General features: G+C 50.0%; 1 protein-coding gene across 1 annotated transcript in view; it reads left to right on the forward strand.

The window, feature by feature from the left end:
• The window catches only part of dlg2 (discs, large homolog 2 (Drosophila)), a 945,868-nt gene that overhangs the window by 443,738 nt on the left and 484,574 nt on the right, over positions 1-17,556 (forward strand). Inside the window, exon 10 of the mRNA XM_078221879.1 lies at positions 6,689-6,813. Coding sequence (XP_078078005.1) covers positions 6,689-6,813 — 125 coding nt within the window. The remainder of the gene's footprint in view (positions 1-6,688; positions 6,814-17,556) is intronic.

The following is a 17,556-nucleotide window of genomic DNA, read 5'->3' on the forward strand; positions in this document are numbered from 1 at the left end:
TTGTGAGGCACGACTTGCCCTTCACGAATCCGTGCTGACTATCTCGGATTAATCCGCATCTTTCTAAATGGTCGTAAATCCCATCCCTAAGGACCCTTTCCATCAATTTACCAACCACCGAAGTAAGACTAACCGGTCTATAATTACCAGGGTCATTTCTATTCCCTTTCTTAAACAGAGGAACAACATTCGCCATTCTCCAGTCCTCTGGCACCATCCCCGTGGACAGCGAGGACCCAAAGATCAACGCCAAAGGCTCTGCAATCTCATCCCTTGCCTCCCACAGAATCCTAGGATACATTTCATCAGGCCCAGGGGACTTATCGACCTTCAGTTTATTCAAAACTGCCAAGACATCCTCCCTCCGAACATCTATTTCCTCCAGCCTATTAGCCTGTAACACCTTCTCTTCCTCAAAAACATGGCCCCTCTCCTTGGTGAACACTGAAGAAAAGTATTCATTCATCACCTCGCCTATCTCTACTGACTCCATACACAAGTTCCCACTACTGTCCTTGACCGGCCCTAATCTCACCCTGGTCATTCTTTTATTCCTCACATAAGAGTAAAAAGCCTTGGGGTTTTCCTTGATCCGACCCGCCAAGGACTTCTCATGTCCCCTCCTAGCTCTCCTAAGCCCCTTTTTCAGCTCATTCCTTGCTAACTTGTAACCCTCAATCGAGCCATCTGAACCTTGTTTCCTCATCCCTACATAAGCTTCCCTCTTCCTTTTCACAAGACATTCCACCTCTTTTGTGAACCATGGTTCCCTCACTCGGCCATTTCCTCCCTGCCTGACAGGAACATACCTATCAAGGACATCCAGTATTTGTTCCTTGAAAAAATTCCACTTTTCATTAGTTCCTTTCTCTGACAGTTTCTGTTCCCAACTTATGCCCCCTAATTCTTGCCTAATCGCATCATAATTACCCCTCCCCCAATTGTAAACCTTGCCCTGCCGTACGGCCCTATCCCTCTCCATTGCAATAACAAAAGACACCGAATTGTGGTCACTATCTCCAAATTGCTCTCCCACAACCAAATCTAACACTTGGCCCGGTTCATTTCCCAGTACCAAATCCAATGTGGCCTCACCTCTAGTCGGCCCATCCACATATTGTGTCAGGAAACCCTCCCGCACACACTGCACAAAAACTGCCCCATCCAAACTATTTGACCTACAAAGGTTCCAATCAATATTTGGAAAGTTAAAGTCCCCCATGACAACTACCCTGTGACCCCCACACATATCCATAATCTGCTTAGCAATTTCTTCCTCCACATCTCTATTACTATTTGGGGGCCTATAGTAAACTCCTAGCAACGTGACCGCTCCTTTCCTATTTCTAACTTCAGCCCATATTACCTCAGTGTGCAGATCCCCCACGAAGTGCCTTTCCGCAGCCGTTAAACTATCCTTGATTAACAATGCCACTCCTCCACCTCTTTTACCAGCTTCCCTACACTTAGTGAAACATCTATACCCCGGAACGTCCAACAACCATTCCTGTCCTTGTTCTACCCACGTCTCCGTAATGGCCACAACATCGTAGTCCCAAGTACCAATCCACGCCCCAAGTTCATCTACCTTGTTCCGGATGCTCCTTGCATTGAAGTAGACACACTTCAACCCACCTTCCTGTCTACCAGTACCCACCCTTGACCCTGATACCTTCCCCAATACCTCACCACCCTCACTGACTTCTGGACTACAACTCCCTTTCCCACTCCCCTGACAAATTAGTTTAAACCCCCCTGAAGAGCCGTAACAAATTTCCCTCCGAGGATATTGGTGCCCCTCTGGTTCAGGTGCACCCCGTCCTGTTTGTACAGGTCCCACCTTCCCCAGAACGTGTTCCAATTATCCACGTATCTGAAACCCTCCCTCCTACACCATCCCTGCAACCACATATTTAACTGCACTCTCTCCCTGTTCCTCAACTCGCTATCACGTGGTACCGGCAACGTACCAGAGATGACCACATGTTTCGTCTTGGCTCTCAGCTTCCAGCCCAGCTCCAGAAATTCCTGCTTTAAATCCCCGTCCCTTCTCTTACCTATGTCATTGGATTGTTCTAAATAGGGAACACCAGTCACCTTGTTGTACAGAGTACAGTGCGAAGAACCAATAATGTACTTTAACGATTTAAGTGACTACTAAGACTGCCAGTTCAATGTAATGCCAACAGCACAGGATTTTGAATGATCGCTGCTTGCAGATAGCACCAGCTGTGCTTACTGAAGAGGGACAAATGTGTCTGCACATCCAATCGCCTATGGACAAACGCATCAGTAGGGGACCTAAAATCATAACTTATTAGCAGAAGGTAAAGGAAGGCTACACCTCTTGAAACACATTTGCATTTCAAAGTGTGGGAAATTGTGTGCATTGTTCTTGGAAATGTTCTGAGAGTCATGCAGGAAGTGAATATGATTTGAAAAATAGTGAAAAATGGCACAGCATAAAAGAGTGTGAGCTCCAAGGTTTTCTGATGCTGCAGTTAGTAGGGAAGGGGCAAAGAGGAAACATATCCTCTATCCTGGAGGTTCTTCAGACAGAGGATCAAAAGATAGTGGGAGCAGATGGATGTGGAGTGTAACACCAACAGAACCTGGGTGCAGTGCTGCAAGAAGTTATTGACCTCAAATTAATGAATGCATTTTCAAATGCTATATTCTACCAACTACACTTCAGACACTGTGCAAAGCACATCACTCAGCTACTTATAATCCCAATCAATCAAGACTCGTACCTAACACTTATAGCCACATTTCACCTTCACTGCTGCGAGCCTCAGCCCACATTTCGCAGCTTGCACAAAGTGCCAGCTATTCAACTGTAGCACTTCAGCAAAACACATTGTGCCATACCAATATCAGGTGCTAACTGGAGAGGGACAGGTGTATCTACATATCTTAACCCCTATGGACAAGACTGTGCTGGCCATTATTGGAATGCCCATCGCTGAGGCCTTGGCTGTAAATAGGGCTGAAGCCATTAAAGATGCCAGTAACTTCATGCTTAATCCTCCTTCTCGGTTTCTACTTCTTCCTCATTTCACACACTCTTCTGTCTAAGTTGCAGATCGTATAAACACACATCCCTTAATTTTCACCACCTTCCCGCACCACCTTTGGGGTTCTTTTATTTCCGAAACCCAAGAGGTCCAACCTGGCCAGGAAGTGGAGGAGCACTATGAGCAGAGTAATGATGAAGTACAGCCACCAGCTTAGAAACTGACACTTTGCATACCTTAGAGGACAGATTAGAGGCAGGATCCATACATAGTGAGACACCAGTCAGAGTGTACTGTAGCCAAGGCAGATGACAGGAACAGTGCAGGTGCCAGTTCACTGGATCGCAAGGATTCCACTGCAGAGGACTTAGATAAGCACTTTGATGGGGCAGTCTACAGAAGAATGCTGATATCTGTACATAACAAAATACTTATAAATAAATTTGGAAACCTGCCAGAAGAATGGAGTAGCCCAACATACTTAGCACATGACCTTTCATAGCTTGAGGCCATCCTTTCCAGTGGAAGTAGTCGCCAACTCCAAGTGCAGCACAAGTAGTTTCCACTAAAATCTGAATGCAACAATGGAAGCTCAGCTGTTGTTATTCAAGATCATGAGAGCTCAAAGTGCTGCCATCATGGCTGTGGCTTTGTATGCAAAGGGGTTTGCAGAGTGGTGCAGCAGTCCAGCAATATGTCCTCTAAAAACTTGTCAATATTGTTAAGGCATTGTCAAGGGGAAATGGCATTGGCTCCTTGGAGCACAAACCTGCTTTTCTCCTTCCTGATTTTACCACTATGCCAGTGCCCAGACTGCTGTCGTCCATGCCTAGATGGTGCAGTCCACAGCTGCACTTTCTGGCCTAGAACTGCTCAAGTTCATTCTCCAAGCCCATCTGCAGTCTCTTTCACTGAAGGTCAGCAGTGCTCCACCACCCATGCTACAACCACTGGGTGTAACACTGCATGGGACAGGTAAAGATACAAGAAAGGCAGGCACTAAATGAATGTACAGGAGTGATTAGTTGACTCTTGTATGCAATATAGCATAACTTTATACATAATTTTGATTTGGAATGTTTATTTTATGTTGGCTTTTATCTATGCCTTGTTACCAACTAACACCATGATTTATGAGGATTGGTAAACTGTGAAACAGTAGCGGGGGGCAACCTTACCAAATAAATTCGAAGTGCCAAATGCACGTGAAAACGGGAGAAATTTGCACCTTTTTTTGGACAATTTAAAAATCTGACCACACTGTGGCAAAAAAACTTGACAAACTTGAAATTCACCAGCAGGGGGAGTGAATGGGCCCTAAATCGCCCAAAGGTCAGCTGATAGCAGCAGAGTGTGCCATTGTGCACATTCCTGTGCCCTAAGTGCAGCAGAGACCTGTCACGCCTCTGTTGCTAACAGCCAGCCAACCTCCGTGGCTCAGCATTTCCACACCCCCGCTACCGCAGGGGGGCCCACGGTGATTGCGAACCCCACACCCGGAATGATCACCACCCCCACCAATCGCCATTGCAGAGTGGCAGTGTTTCCCCCCTCCCACCATCGATTGCTGTTGCAGAGTGGCAGTGGTCCCTCCTCCCTCCCCCCATGAATCGCTGTGCAGGGTGCGCAGGTGGTTTCCCCACCAAATGGCCTGCCCCTCAGGCCCCACCCTCAGCCCCCCTCCCCTTGGCACCGCCCAGTGCCCGGTGAGCATTTCCAGGATTCCTGGTATGCAGTTCCAGGGTACCAGGCTGGCACTGCCCAAGGGGCACTCCCTTGCCTCCAATCTCCCGGCGGGGGGGGCCTCAATGGCCTCCGGTTCTACCAGCGAGGCCATCACATCTAGTCCTCATTGATGGGGGACCATACACAATCCTCGCCAGAAAGAACCTTCCCTGACGAGGCCAAGTGATCCTGGACGATTCCGTCCTGCTCTCGCTAATTACGTTTAAATTTGAATTTACATTGATTTAAATAATTTATTCAGTTTTGTACTGGATATTCAGTGTGAATAAGATCGCAAAAGGTGAGAAATCGGGTGACAATCCAATTTTTGAGCTTTCTCCCGATCTTACTGTCTTGTCCAGCCCATCGGCCAGCGGGGCGAGAAGGTAGCATCGCGGCCACGGTGTTGCAGTTATTGGTATCATTCTGGTCTCTTCAAGGATGCCCTGGCTACATGGTGCAACACCTATGGCTGAGCCTGACATTGAAGCAGCCTGCTTTTGCATGTGCTCTCTCATGGGAATTGCTCGTGACTGCCATTCTCTGGGTTGAGATAACTATGGGGGTTCTCCACCTACTGTTAAAATGTACATCTATGCAGGGGCAGTCTCAGTTTTGGGCCCGGGAAACTAAACATATGTCTCAGTCCCAGAATGTTTCCGAATTATTTTTTATTTTGCTCACTTATTTCAAATGGGCTTCAGGTAAATCAATTGATGTTAAAGGTAATGGGGCAATTCTCCCATCCTGCTACCCTAATCTTTTAGTGCAGTGGGCTGGGAGAATTGCGCGAGGGGACGATTTCCAGGTTACTGCGAACGTTTGCGCCCCGCTAAGCATCTCCCAAACCGGATTTCCGATGCGGTCTGCTCCATCATTTAAGTGCTCTTAGCGGGCCCGGGACTACATTCTACGGGCCTGCTAGCCCCTCCCATCCCTTCAGAGTGTTTCACTCCAGCAGGGTTTAGAGCAGGAGCTTTCGGGGAGCTAGCGGCCTGACCCTGCTGGAGTGAAGGGGGGCAATCGGAGCCCCCTAGGGAGTCAGGGGTGGGGGGGTGGTGCCCCCGGGCATGGGCACTCTGGCAGTGCCAGCCTGTGCCCCTGGCACTCTGCAAGGGGCAAAGTGCCCATGCCCAGAGGGCAGGGGCTGATGGGTAGCGGGGCCTAGGGAGCAATCGGTGGGGGTGGGGTCCCACTACCACTCTGTATTGGGATTGGTGGGGGCAGGAGGGAGGTCAGCGATTGGTGGGGGGAGGGGTGATCCAGGTGGAGGGGGCCCAGAATGGTCGGGGGAGCCACAATCGGGCCGTGGGGGGAGCGCAGCCTTGCAGGGGTCACAGGGCTAGCTAGCGAATGGGAGGCTAACTGTTTGGGCCCACTGCACATGCGCAGAGGCCCATTGGTTTCAGCCTCCTGGGTGGGAATAGGCCCCGCCCCCTGAAATCTAATGATATTCACGTTGATAGCCTCTGCATTGAATACAATGTGAGAGATTCTAATGTGAACTCCCACTGAAAAAAACAAAATGAATTACTCCAGTTTTCCCGCAAATCCAACACTTAGAATTTTTTAGGAGAATTCCGCCCAACACCTTATTCACTATATGACAGTGGAGAAACTTTACTGTATGCTTTGCAGTTTGCTAATATAGTTCCCATCATTTACACAACCCTTAGATAGACACTTGCCTATACTAGACAAATGACACTTACTATTTTTCACCAGCAAATGCATTCATTACGTTGTTTCCTAAAAGCCTTGTGAGGTTGTTTGGTAGATAGACAGAGACCAATAGACTATGAGAGAGCTTTTGTAATAAATTTGTCTTGCAGACTTCACAACATGTTCATTTTGGAGCATGTTACCTTGGTATTGATAGATTTTAACCTCTGAGTTTTGTCAATAAAAGTAATTACATTACATTCTACCATTTCCTTGTCTGACAGGGTAACTCTGGTCTGGGGTTCAGTATAGCTGGAGGCACTGATAATCCTCATATTGGAGATGACCCTGGAATATTTATCACTAAAATTATCCCTGGTGGAGCAGCAGCTGAAGATGGACGGCTCAGGTAAACTATTTGAATGAGTGTGTTTTAATACATGCAATTGTTTTTGACCAAACCAATATGGAACAACACGTAGTTTGCAGGTAAAAACAGAAAATGCTGGAATTGCATAGCACGTCCATCAGCTTTTCAACCAGGGCAAGGCCACTGCTTCAGCCTAAAGTTACAATTGTAGGTGCAATGGCCCCTTGCTGTGAACCGTTTCATACAGACAACTTCTTATTTACACTGGGGGTGATTATGAGCCCGTCCTCTGTCCGTGGGAAAGGCAGTACATTTTGAAATGGTACTCTGTATTCAAGTATCCAAGTCATATCCAATTCTCTGCTGAGCCCCTGACTGATGCTGTGTCCCTGAGTCTGGTTGTCCCAGAGCTGCTAGAACTGCAAAGGCAGCGACCCGAGCATCAGGAAGGGATAACAGCATCTCTTCTTGGAGTGGAGGAGTCCCATGATGTTCTGTCTGAGGAGATGGTGCCGTCATTCCAATGCAGTGAGACCAATACTGCGAGTGTGGCTTCTATAGTGGAGACCTTGGTGCAGGATGTGCACTCCATGGAGGTCCGCTCCATGGTTCAGCTTATGACCTCCATGGCTGAGGGCATGAGCTCCATGGTTCAGGGCTTTAACTGCATGGTGCAGGCACTAGTGGAAATCCATGAGTGTCAGCGCCAGAGGACAGTAGGGCTTCTGGATCTCACTCCAGCTCCCCTTTATCCCATGGGAGAGCCCAGGGGTTCCCGGGCTCCTGAGGGAGGAGGATTGGTTGGAGTGCAGCCTAGGCCTTCCACCCAGGAGACCCTGGGGGTGTCCAGCCCATCTGACACCCCCCTTTCTGTGAGCACAACACCTCCAGTCCCGCACACTGAGGAGGATGGTACTGCAACATCTGTACAGCCCGAAAGCAGGCCCAGAACTTTAAGGTCCAGGCCTCCTCAGGGGACTTTCATCTCACGGTCACCTCAAGCATCAGAATGTGGAAGACAGCAGGTCGCCTCAACCTCAGCTGTAGATCCTTGGGACACACCTTGATAGAAACATAGAAACTAGAAGCAGGAGTAGGCTATTCAGTTCTTCGAGCCTGTTCCAACCATTCATTTTGATCATGGCTGGTCGTCAAATTCAATATCCTGGTTCCCCCCTTCTCCCCCTATATCCCTTGATCCCTTTAGCCCCGAGAGCTATATCTAATTTCTTCTTGAAATCAGACAACATTTTGGCCTCAACTACATTCTGTGGCAGTGAATTCCACACAAACACCAACCTCTGGGTGAAGAAATTTCTCCTCACCTCAGTTCTAAAAGATTTACCCCTTATCCTCAAAATATGACCCCTGGTTCTGGACTCCTCCAGCAATAGGAACATCAAGTTTCTATGAGATCCTCTCTCTCTCTTCTAAACTCCAGTGAATAGAATCCTAACTGACTTAGTCTCTCCTCATATGACAGTGCTGCCATCCCAGGAATCAACCTGGTAAACCTTAGATGTACTCCCTGTATAACAGGGACATCCTTCCTCAGATAAGGACACCAATACTCTTAGTGTAGCCTCACCAACGCCCTATACTATTGCAGCAAAACATCTCTATCCCTGTACTCACGTCCTCTCACTATGAAGGCCAATGTATCATTTTGCCTTCTTTACTGCCTGTACCTGTGCGCTTACTTTCAGTGACCAATGCACGAGGACACCAAAGTCTCGCTGAGTATCCACCTCTCTCAATTTACACCCATTCCTCTACACAGCTTTGTGCTGCAGAGAGACCAGCTGGACCAGGAGGAGATTATTGCTATCAAAGTGGATAACCTCACATTTATCCACATTATACTGCATCTGCCATGCATATGCCCACACACTCAGCCTGTCCAAATCATGCTGAAGCATCTCTGCATCCTCCTCACAGCTCACTCTCCCATGGAATTGGGAGGGTGAGGAAGAGTAAGAAACTATATGCAGCTGATGGGCACAGGTGAGCCTAGGCACCACTAGTAGAGATAAGTCACCATTGTGATATCGCTCTTGTATTAAACATCACTTTGTTCACCTACAGATCCTCCACCTTGTCATTTCATTGGCTCATGCTCAGAAAATTCCCATGCACACTCGGTGCTTCATCCCTGTGGAGTGTGAGAATGGCAGCGCTATGTCTCTTCCACCTCACACATTGATGACTTAGTAATGGCCTGCTAATGCTCCCCCCCTCCCACCCTTCACTTACCTACTCCCGCAATCCCCATCCATAGAAGGTAACACCCCTGCCTCCAAAATGAACCCTCCGGCCTCTCATGTCTACCATTCTTCTCCAGTGATGAGGAGGCCAAGGACTCAAAAAGTGTTGAAGGGTTACCCACTTTGGATGTAAGTTGGAGGAAAACACCAGAATCCCTGACCTCGGAGTGGACTGTAATAGCTGAGGTAAGTTGTGCAACATCCCTGAACCCCATGTTAAGCTGTTTAATTGGCAAGACATGTTCAGCTCTCTGTCAGGCTGGAGTCAGACATATCGCTGAAGATCATTGCTCTGTCCTCAATGGAAGACATCATCATTCTCCTGCAGAGTTTGGCCAATGCCTTTAGTGCCCTGCCCATGAATGTAGGCACCATTGCGAGGATCCTCCACTGATACCCCCAGTCATTTGATATTAGATCCCATGGTGGGAGAGCTCTTCACTCCCTAATCCTGGTTGTCTCCAAAATGAGATGCTATAATGGCATCCCTATCTCTTCGGCCCATGTGGGCCCTGGCCATTTCCTGAGATTCTTCCTGCACCTCTGCTTATTGATCCTCGCTGCTCTCCTCGACCTCTTCCTCATCTGAGGAGATGTGGTGATCACCCATCTTCTCCTGGTCCAGCTGGTCTCCTCACAGCAGCACCAAGTTGTGGGGAGAACTGCACACCACAATGATGTGGGACATCCACTGCAGGCTGTTTTGGAGGTCTCCATCTGACTGGTCCAGGCACTGGAACCGTATCCTCAGCAGTTCAATAACCTGCTCGACCAGCACATGTGTTTTCTCATGACTCTTGTTATAGCAAGTCTCAGTGAATGTTTGTGGCCTCCACACTGGCGTCATCGGCACCGTGACACAGTGGTTAGCACTGCTGCCTCACAGCGCAGGGACTCGGGTTTGATTTCCGGCTTGGGTCACTATCTGTGCGGAGTTGCACATTCTCCCCGTGTCTGTGTGGGTTTCCTCCGGGTGCTGTAGTTTCCTCCCACAGTCCGGAACATATGCTCGTTAGGTGCATTAGCCATGTTAAATTCTCCTTCAGTGTATCCGAACAGGTGCCAGAGTGTGGCGAAAAGGGGATTTTCACAGTAACTTCATTGCAGTGTTCGTGTAAACCTACTTGTGACAAATAAATGAACTAAAAAAAAAATCAGCTACCTCCTGAGGGATACCCCCTGTCCCTGAGGAGCCATCCCTCCAGCCGCTGCTCTCCCTCAAAAGTGGCTGAGATTTGTGAGCTGTCGTGGACAGTCCCTGGGAAATGGGCACATACCTGCATTATGCGCATCGTGTGGTCACAGATGATTTGGACATTGAGGGAATGGTATCTCTTGTGGTTCATGAATGACACCGCATGTTGCCATAGTGACTGCAGAGCCATGTACGTGCAGTCGATTGAACTTGCACCTGGGACATTCCTGCTAAGTGGGCGAAACCCATGGCATCCTGGCTCGCCTAGTCCAGGTTTTTTGTTTATTCATTTGTGGGACATGGGTACCGTGGCTGGCCAGCACTTATTGTCCATCCCTAGTTGCCCTTGAAACTGAGTGGCTTGTTGGGCCATTTCAGAGGGAGAGTCCACTACATTGCTGCTGTTCTGGAGTCACAAGTAGGCCAGACCAAGTAAGGACGGCAGATTTCTTTCCCTAAACGATTAACTAATTAATGAACCAGATGGGTGTTTCTGACAATCGACAATGGTTTCATGGTCATCAGTAGATTCTTAATTCCAGATCTTTTTATTGAATTCAAATTCCACCGCCTGCCATGGCAGGATCGAACCCGGGTCCCCAGAACATTAGCTGAGTTTCTGGATTAATAGCCGAGCAACAAGCCCACTAGGCCATCACCTCCCCGCTACGGTACAAGTTGATGCACATCTGGGCCCTAGCGAATAACGCATCTATGACTTCCCTTATGCACTTGTGTGTGGCTGACTGGTAAATGCCACACAGGTCACCCTTGCTGCCCTGAAACAAGCTGCTTCCATAGAGGTTCAGAGCAAAGGAAACTTTAAAGTTCCCAGTCCATGTGGTGCCAGCTCTTGCACAGCTAGGCAAAGATGGTCCACCATCCCCTGGGACAGATGCAGACTTCTCTGGCACGACAACTCTGACATCTAGAGGTAGGATGTTCGATGATGGAAGACACTTTACAGGTAGTATCTCCTATGAGGCTCCACCATCTGTGGTTCTGCTCCTGGAAGAGCAGGGTGCTGGTCCTGTCCGGATTAAATGGCATGTCAATGCTTCTGTTGCTGGTTGATCACAATCAATAGAATAGCCAACTCGACTGGCTCCATGATTCTCCTGAATCATAAACTAAAAGGAAGAGAACTTCAAAGTCAGCGAAGAGTATTCCTGACAATGCAATGACCCGCACTCCTTGTGTGTCTGGGACATCTACCCATGTGTTTCCCTCTCAGCGAGTGCCTTTCCACTTAGTCTCAAACCCTCTCCTTTTACACAATAGCCACTTACCCACAGCTGTCACCCTCAACTCCACCTGGATGAAGCATGTCGACCTTACAGAGTCTGAGTGGTACCTGACCCCCGACCAGGTCCCCGATGTTAAAGGGGAGGGCCCCTCTGGAGAGTGACCTTCACCACCGGATGGCAACAAGGCATGCCAAGGCCAAAGTGTTCGGGTAATGGTCGAAGGCAAGGAAGTGAAGGGTGTGAAGCCCATACAGGAAACCCTTTCGTGCAGTGGCAAAGGGCACAGAGGACATTTCCGTGAGGTGGCTCAGATTGTGGGGCTCCAGCCCCTGGGGAGGTTGAGGGTGGGGGGGGATGGGGGTGGGGAGGGGGATTCAGGGTTTGAGGTAGATGTGGAATTCTGTCTGAGCAGCGGTGCGCTCAGGCGAGGCCTGATTTATGTGAAAACGGCAATTAGCATGTCAACCTCATCCTTAGAGGATCCTCATTCCCCCAGCTCACAAGGGCTGCAGGTTAACCAAGCCATTCATTTGGAACAGCCAGCCACCTTAACACCGATCTCTGACAGTCAACCTTCATGACAAGTGGGTTGAAACTTCTATGCAACTTATCCCCTTTGTCCTCACACTGCTGCCTTCATGTGGGGTTAAAATCTCACAACAGTGGTCCATTCCCTCCACCCCGTGAGGGAGTCTTCAGGAACTACCCCTTTACTGAGTCCCCCACTCTGCCCTTGCAGCCTGGCCTCTCATGGAACCCCACCCAAGAACCTCAGAGTTGCCTGCAGTGCTGATCCTCTAGATTCACCTCCTCCTAGCCACTTTCCAGCTGCCACTCTGGAAGGGCGTTCCATCAGTGGTGATGTCAATACAAGCCCAACAAGGAAGATGCAGGAAGCACTGCCTGCATGCCAGCTGCCAGACCTCTTTAATCAAAGGCCTGTGAGTGATCTCTCCTCCAGAGATGATGATACTGAATCCCACCCCCTGGCCCCAAGTTGAACTTAAGTGGGTCCCCCGCACCCTCTCCATTTCCCCCTCTGTGACTGACACCAAGACGTTAAGAGTAATCTGAGTGCTCACCTCTGATATCCCCTTCGGAGGTGAGGTCACCAGGTTCATGTTTTTATAAAGCTGTTGTAAATGGCGCCGGCATGACTCCCGCTGAATATTTAGCGAGGGGGGATACTGGAGCGAGTGCTTGTTAATAACATGCTAATGTATTGAAATGATGTTCCCCCACGTCGTTTTTCACACTATTCTCCTAGTGAGAGGGCTTGAAAATCAGAAATCGCAATCTTGCAGGCAAGGTTTGCGTTTCCCAATTCTTTCCTGATTTTGTGCCCACATCGGTGATCCCACGTACAACTAACGTGGACTCAAGGAGTTTGCAGACAGATACAGATAGGTTGAGTGAGTGGGCAAAAACCTGGCAGATGGTGCATGATGTGGGAAAATGTGAAGTTAATCACTTTGGTAAGAAGAATAAAAAAGCAGAGTATTACTTAAAAGGGAGCAGAATTCTGAGTGAAGAGGGATTACCATGTTCATGTGCATGAATCACAAAATGTTAGTAAGCAGGTCAAGCACGTAATCAGGAAGGATAATGCAGTGCTGTCCTTTATGACAAGCGGAATTGAACCTAAAAGTTGTTACAATGTAACCAATGGTAACATGCTGTGAGGGTCAGCTGACCTGGTAGAAATCGGAAGCAGATGGGGATTGCAGATGCATTTGTGGCCCAGGGCGTGGCCGTGTAATGAAGGATCTTCATTAAACCTTTACTTTGAGAAGTTGATTTTATTATTGCTTGCTACTGGAGGATTCGTACTGCCGTATGGACAAAAATGAGGATGTTATCCTTGATGCGCAATATAACTCACGAGGCTAGAGATGCTCGAGGAAATAAAGGCTTTTATTAACTACTACAATAGAGCTACCATATATAATACACGATCCCAGACTGAGGGGTCCCAGACAGAGCAGTGACATTTATACCTCTCCCAGGAGGCGGAGCCCGACTGGGATGTACCATAATAACTATAATACAGGTAGAACAGCCCAACCCTAACCCCAACAGTAACATGTAGAACAACCCAACCCTAACCCCAACAGCAACATATATACAGACTCATAGTACTGGCCAGACCCTGGCTCAGTACTACCTGGTGGGAACCAACGATGGTTCACCACATTCACCCCTCCTTTGAAGACAAAGGCCGGCCGGCGGGGTACAAAAAAAAACAGAACAATTGTTCATCAGTCTATAAGTTCAGACGGTCAGGAGGACCGCACCGTCGTTGTGACCTCCTCAACACCGGCGATGACACCGGAGTAGGCACTCGCAGTGGCGTTCTCCCCAAGGCGGTGTCCAACTGCTCCTCCAATGTCTCACGGGCCGGTTGACCCCGAGGTGGTGACAATCCGTTGAGCTCGGACACGACTTGAAGTGGCGACCATCTCCTGGACTCAGGCAAGCTGTACACGGGAGTAAAAGAGTTAAGTGATGGTCCCGATGCTGCCCGCGCCGTGTCAGGAGGGGAAACCGTAGTTGGGGGGTCTCTAACAGGAGGTATGGGAGCGACAGGGGTTTCCAAGCCCCCTGCTGGCGCCAGATCTCGAATCGAGACCGTGTCCTCTCGCCCGTCAGGGTATGCCACATAGGCATACTGAGGGTTGGCGTGGAGGAGGTGGACCTGTTCAACCAAAGGGTCGGACTTGCGGGCCCTAACATGTCGCCACAGGAGGACAGGTCCTGAGTACGTCAACCAAGACGGTAATGAGGTCCCAGAGGAAGACTTCCGAGAGAATGAAAACAGTCTCTCATGGGGAGTAGCGTTGGTTGCCATACACAGGAGTGAGCGTATGGAGTGGAGCGCATCAGGGAGTACCTCTTGCCAACGGGAGACTGGAAGGCTTTTTGACTTCAACGCCAGTAAGACAGCCTTCCAGACTGTAGCATTCTCACGTTCCACCTGTCCGTTACCCCTAGGGTTGTAGCTCGTGGTTCTACTAGAGGCAATCCCGTATGAGAGCAGGTATTGCCTCAAGTCATCGCTCATGAACGACGAGCCCCTATCACTGTGGATGTAACAGGGGTACCCGAACAGGGTGAAAAGATCACGAAATGCCTTGATAACCGTGGCAGTGGTCGTATCAGAGCAGGGAATGACAAAAGGGAATCGTGAGTACTCATCAATGATATTGAGGAAGTACACATTCCGATCTGTCGAGGGAAGGGGGCCCTTAAAGTCCACACTCAGTCTTTCGAAGGGACGAGTGGCCTTAACGAGTTGTGCCCTGTCAGGTCGGTAAAACTGCGGTTTGCATTCCGCGCATACCCAGCAGCTTCTAGTTATGGACCTGACATCCTCCACCGAGTAGGGTAGATTCCGGGCTTTTACGAAGTGGTAGAGCCGAGTGACCCCTGGATGGCAGAGGTCATTGTGGAGAGCCTGCAAACGATTCTCCTGCATACTGGCGCATGTTCCACGCGACAGGGCATCCGAGGGCTCGTTGAGTTTCCCTGGACGATACATGATGTCGTAATTATAGGTGGAGAGTTCGATTCTCCACCTCAAGATCTTATCGTTCTTGATCTTGCCCCGTAACGTGTTATTGAACATGAACGCCACGGACCGCTGGTCCGTGATCAGGGTGAACCGTTTTCCTGCCAAGTAATGGCGCCAATGCCGGACAGCCTCCACAATGGCCTGGGCCTCCTTTTCCACCGCTGAATGTCGAATTTTGGGGCCTTGGAGGGTGCGAGAAAAAAAGGCGACGGGCCTGCCCGCCTGGTTAAGTGTGGCGGCCAGGGCGAAATCAGATGCATCGCTCTCCACCTGGAAGGGGATGGACTCATCGATAGCATGCATCGTGGCTTTCGCGATGTCGGCTTTTAGTTTTTCAAAGGCCAAACGAGCCTCTGGTGCTAGGGGAAAAGAGGTAGACTTGATGAGTGGACGGGCTTTGTCCGCGTAATTGGGAACCCACTGTGCGTAGTAAGAGAAGAAGCCTAAGCATCTTCTCAGTGCTTTTGCGCTAGTGGGCAGGGGAAGTTTGAGAAGGGGACACATACGGTCTGGATCAGGGCCAATGACCCCGTTTTCCACCACGTATCCGAGGATAGCTAGGCGGCGCGTGTGAAATACACACTTCTCCCTGTTGTAGGTCAGATTCAGGCGAGATGCAGTGCGTAGGAATCTAAGGAGGTTGGTATCGTGCTCCTGCTGGTCATGGCCGCAGATGCTGACGTTATCCAGGTACAGGAAGGTAGCCCGCAGTCCGTTATGGTCCACCATTCGGTCCATAGCACGCTGGAAGACCGAGACCCCATTGGTGACACCAAAAGGAACCCTTAGAAAATGGTACAAGCGACCATCCGCCTCAAAAGCCGTGTATTGTCGGTCCTCTGGGCGAATGGGGAGCTGGTGGTAGGCAGACTTTAGGCCGATGGTGGAGAACAACCGGTACTGCGCAATCTGGTTGATCATGTCAGAAATGCGCGGGAGGGGATACGCATCCAGCTGCGTGTATCTGTTAATGGTCTGACTATAGTCAATGACCATCCGGGGTTTGTTCCCACTCTTGACCACCACGACCTGCGCTCTCCAAGGACTAGCGCTAGGTTGTATGATCCCTTCCTTGAGGAGCCGCTGAACCTCGGATCGAATGAAGATCCGATCCTCAGCACTGTAACGCCTACTCTTAGTCGCGATGGGCTTGTAGCCTGGCACGAGATTCTGGAATAGGGAGGGTGTGGTAATCTTAAGCGTCGAGAGGCTACAAGTGGAGCGCGTTGGGCAATTTGGAGGCTGCTGTTTTCCCATTGAAAGCGGAGGGAGTGGCCCACCATACTGTAGGGTTACACTCTTCAAGTGGACCATGAAATTTAGTCCGAGGAGTATTGGCGCGCAAAGGTGCGGTAACACCAGGAGCTTGAAGCTCTCGTAAACTGTGCCCTGCACCGTTAAATTTACCACGCAACTCCCTAGCATGGTGACAGACCGGGACCTTGATGCCATCGAAATTGTCTGCTTGACAGGCTGGATCTGGAGGCCACACCGCTTCACGGCGTCTGGGTGGATAAAGCTCTCCGTGCTCCCGCTGTCAAACAGACAATAAATCGTGCGTTTGTTTACCTGTATGTCCATCATGGACTTGTCGAGTCTGTGAGGCTTTGCCTGGTCCAGGATGATCGACGCCACCGTTGGTTCGTGAGCGCCACTGCAGGCAGCTGAGATGGATGATGACGACCCCTGCTGGTCATTCGCGGTCGGTGCCGACCAAAATGGCTGCTCCCATAGGTTGCACGTGGGCGATGGTGCCAAAATCAGCGACCCCTGGTGGTCGCGCATCTCTTGCGACTCCGTCGTCTGGAATGGCGACGTCCTGGCCTCGCACGTGGAAGAAACCCTTGACGACGCCGACGATGAAGAACCCGGCTCCAGGGAGTCGCACGCCGCACTGCTGTTCCTGGAAGTAAGTTTGGATCGACATACCTTCGAATAATGCCCCTTCTTGCCGCAGGCGGAGCACAACACCGCTTTAGCGGGACATCGCTGCCGATTGTGCTTCACTCCCCCACAGAAGTAACGCCGCGGGCCGCCCGGAGCTGCTGCCGTCGTCAGGCCCGAGGGTGGGCACGCCATCACGCAGCTTTTCGGACCCGCTGGACGAAGTGGGGTCTGTGACTGCTCCTGCCACGCTGTCTCCAAGTGGTCTTCGGGATACATTGCCAGGCTTTTGGAAGCCGTTTCTAGCGTATCCGCTAGCTCTATAGATTTAGTGAGATCGAGATTACCTTGCTCCAACAGCCGAAGTCGTATATAAGATGATCCGATTCCCGCCACAAACGCATCTCGAGTGAGGTCGTTCATGTTCTGGTCTGCCGACACTGCTTTGCAGTTACAGCCCCTGGCTAGCTGTAGGAGCTCGCACGCATACTGTTCCGTCGTTTCGCCGGGCTGCCGTCGTCGAGTGGCTAAGAGATATCGAGCATGCATCTCGTTTGGCGGTTTAATGTAGCACTTCTTAAGAAGCTCGAGGGCCCCTTTGTAGTCGGTGGCCGCACGGAT

The sequence above is a fragment of the Mustelus asterias genome, chromosome 10 (assembly GCF_964213995.1).
Source record: "Mustelus asterias chromosome 10, sMusAst1.hap1.1, whole genome shotgun sequence".
NCBI classification, from domain to species: Eukaryota; Metazoa; Chordata; class Chondrichthyes; order Carcharhiniformes; family Triakidae; genus Mustelus; species Mustelus asterias.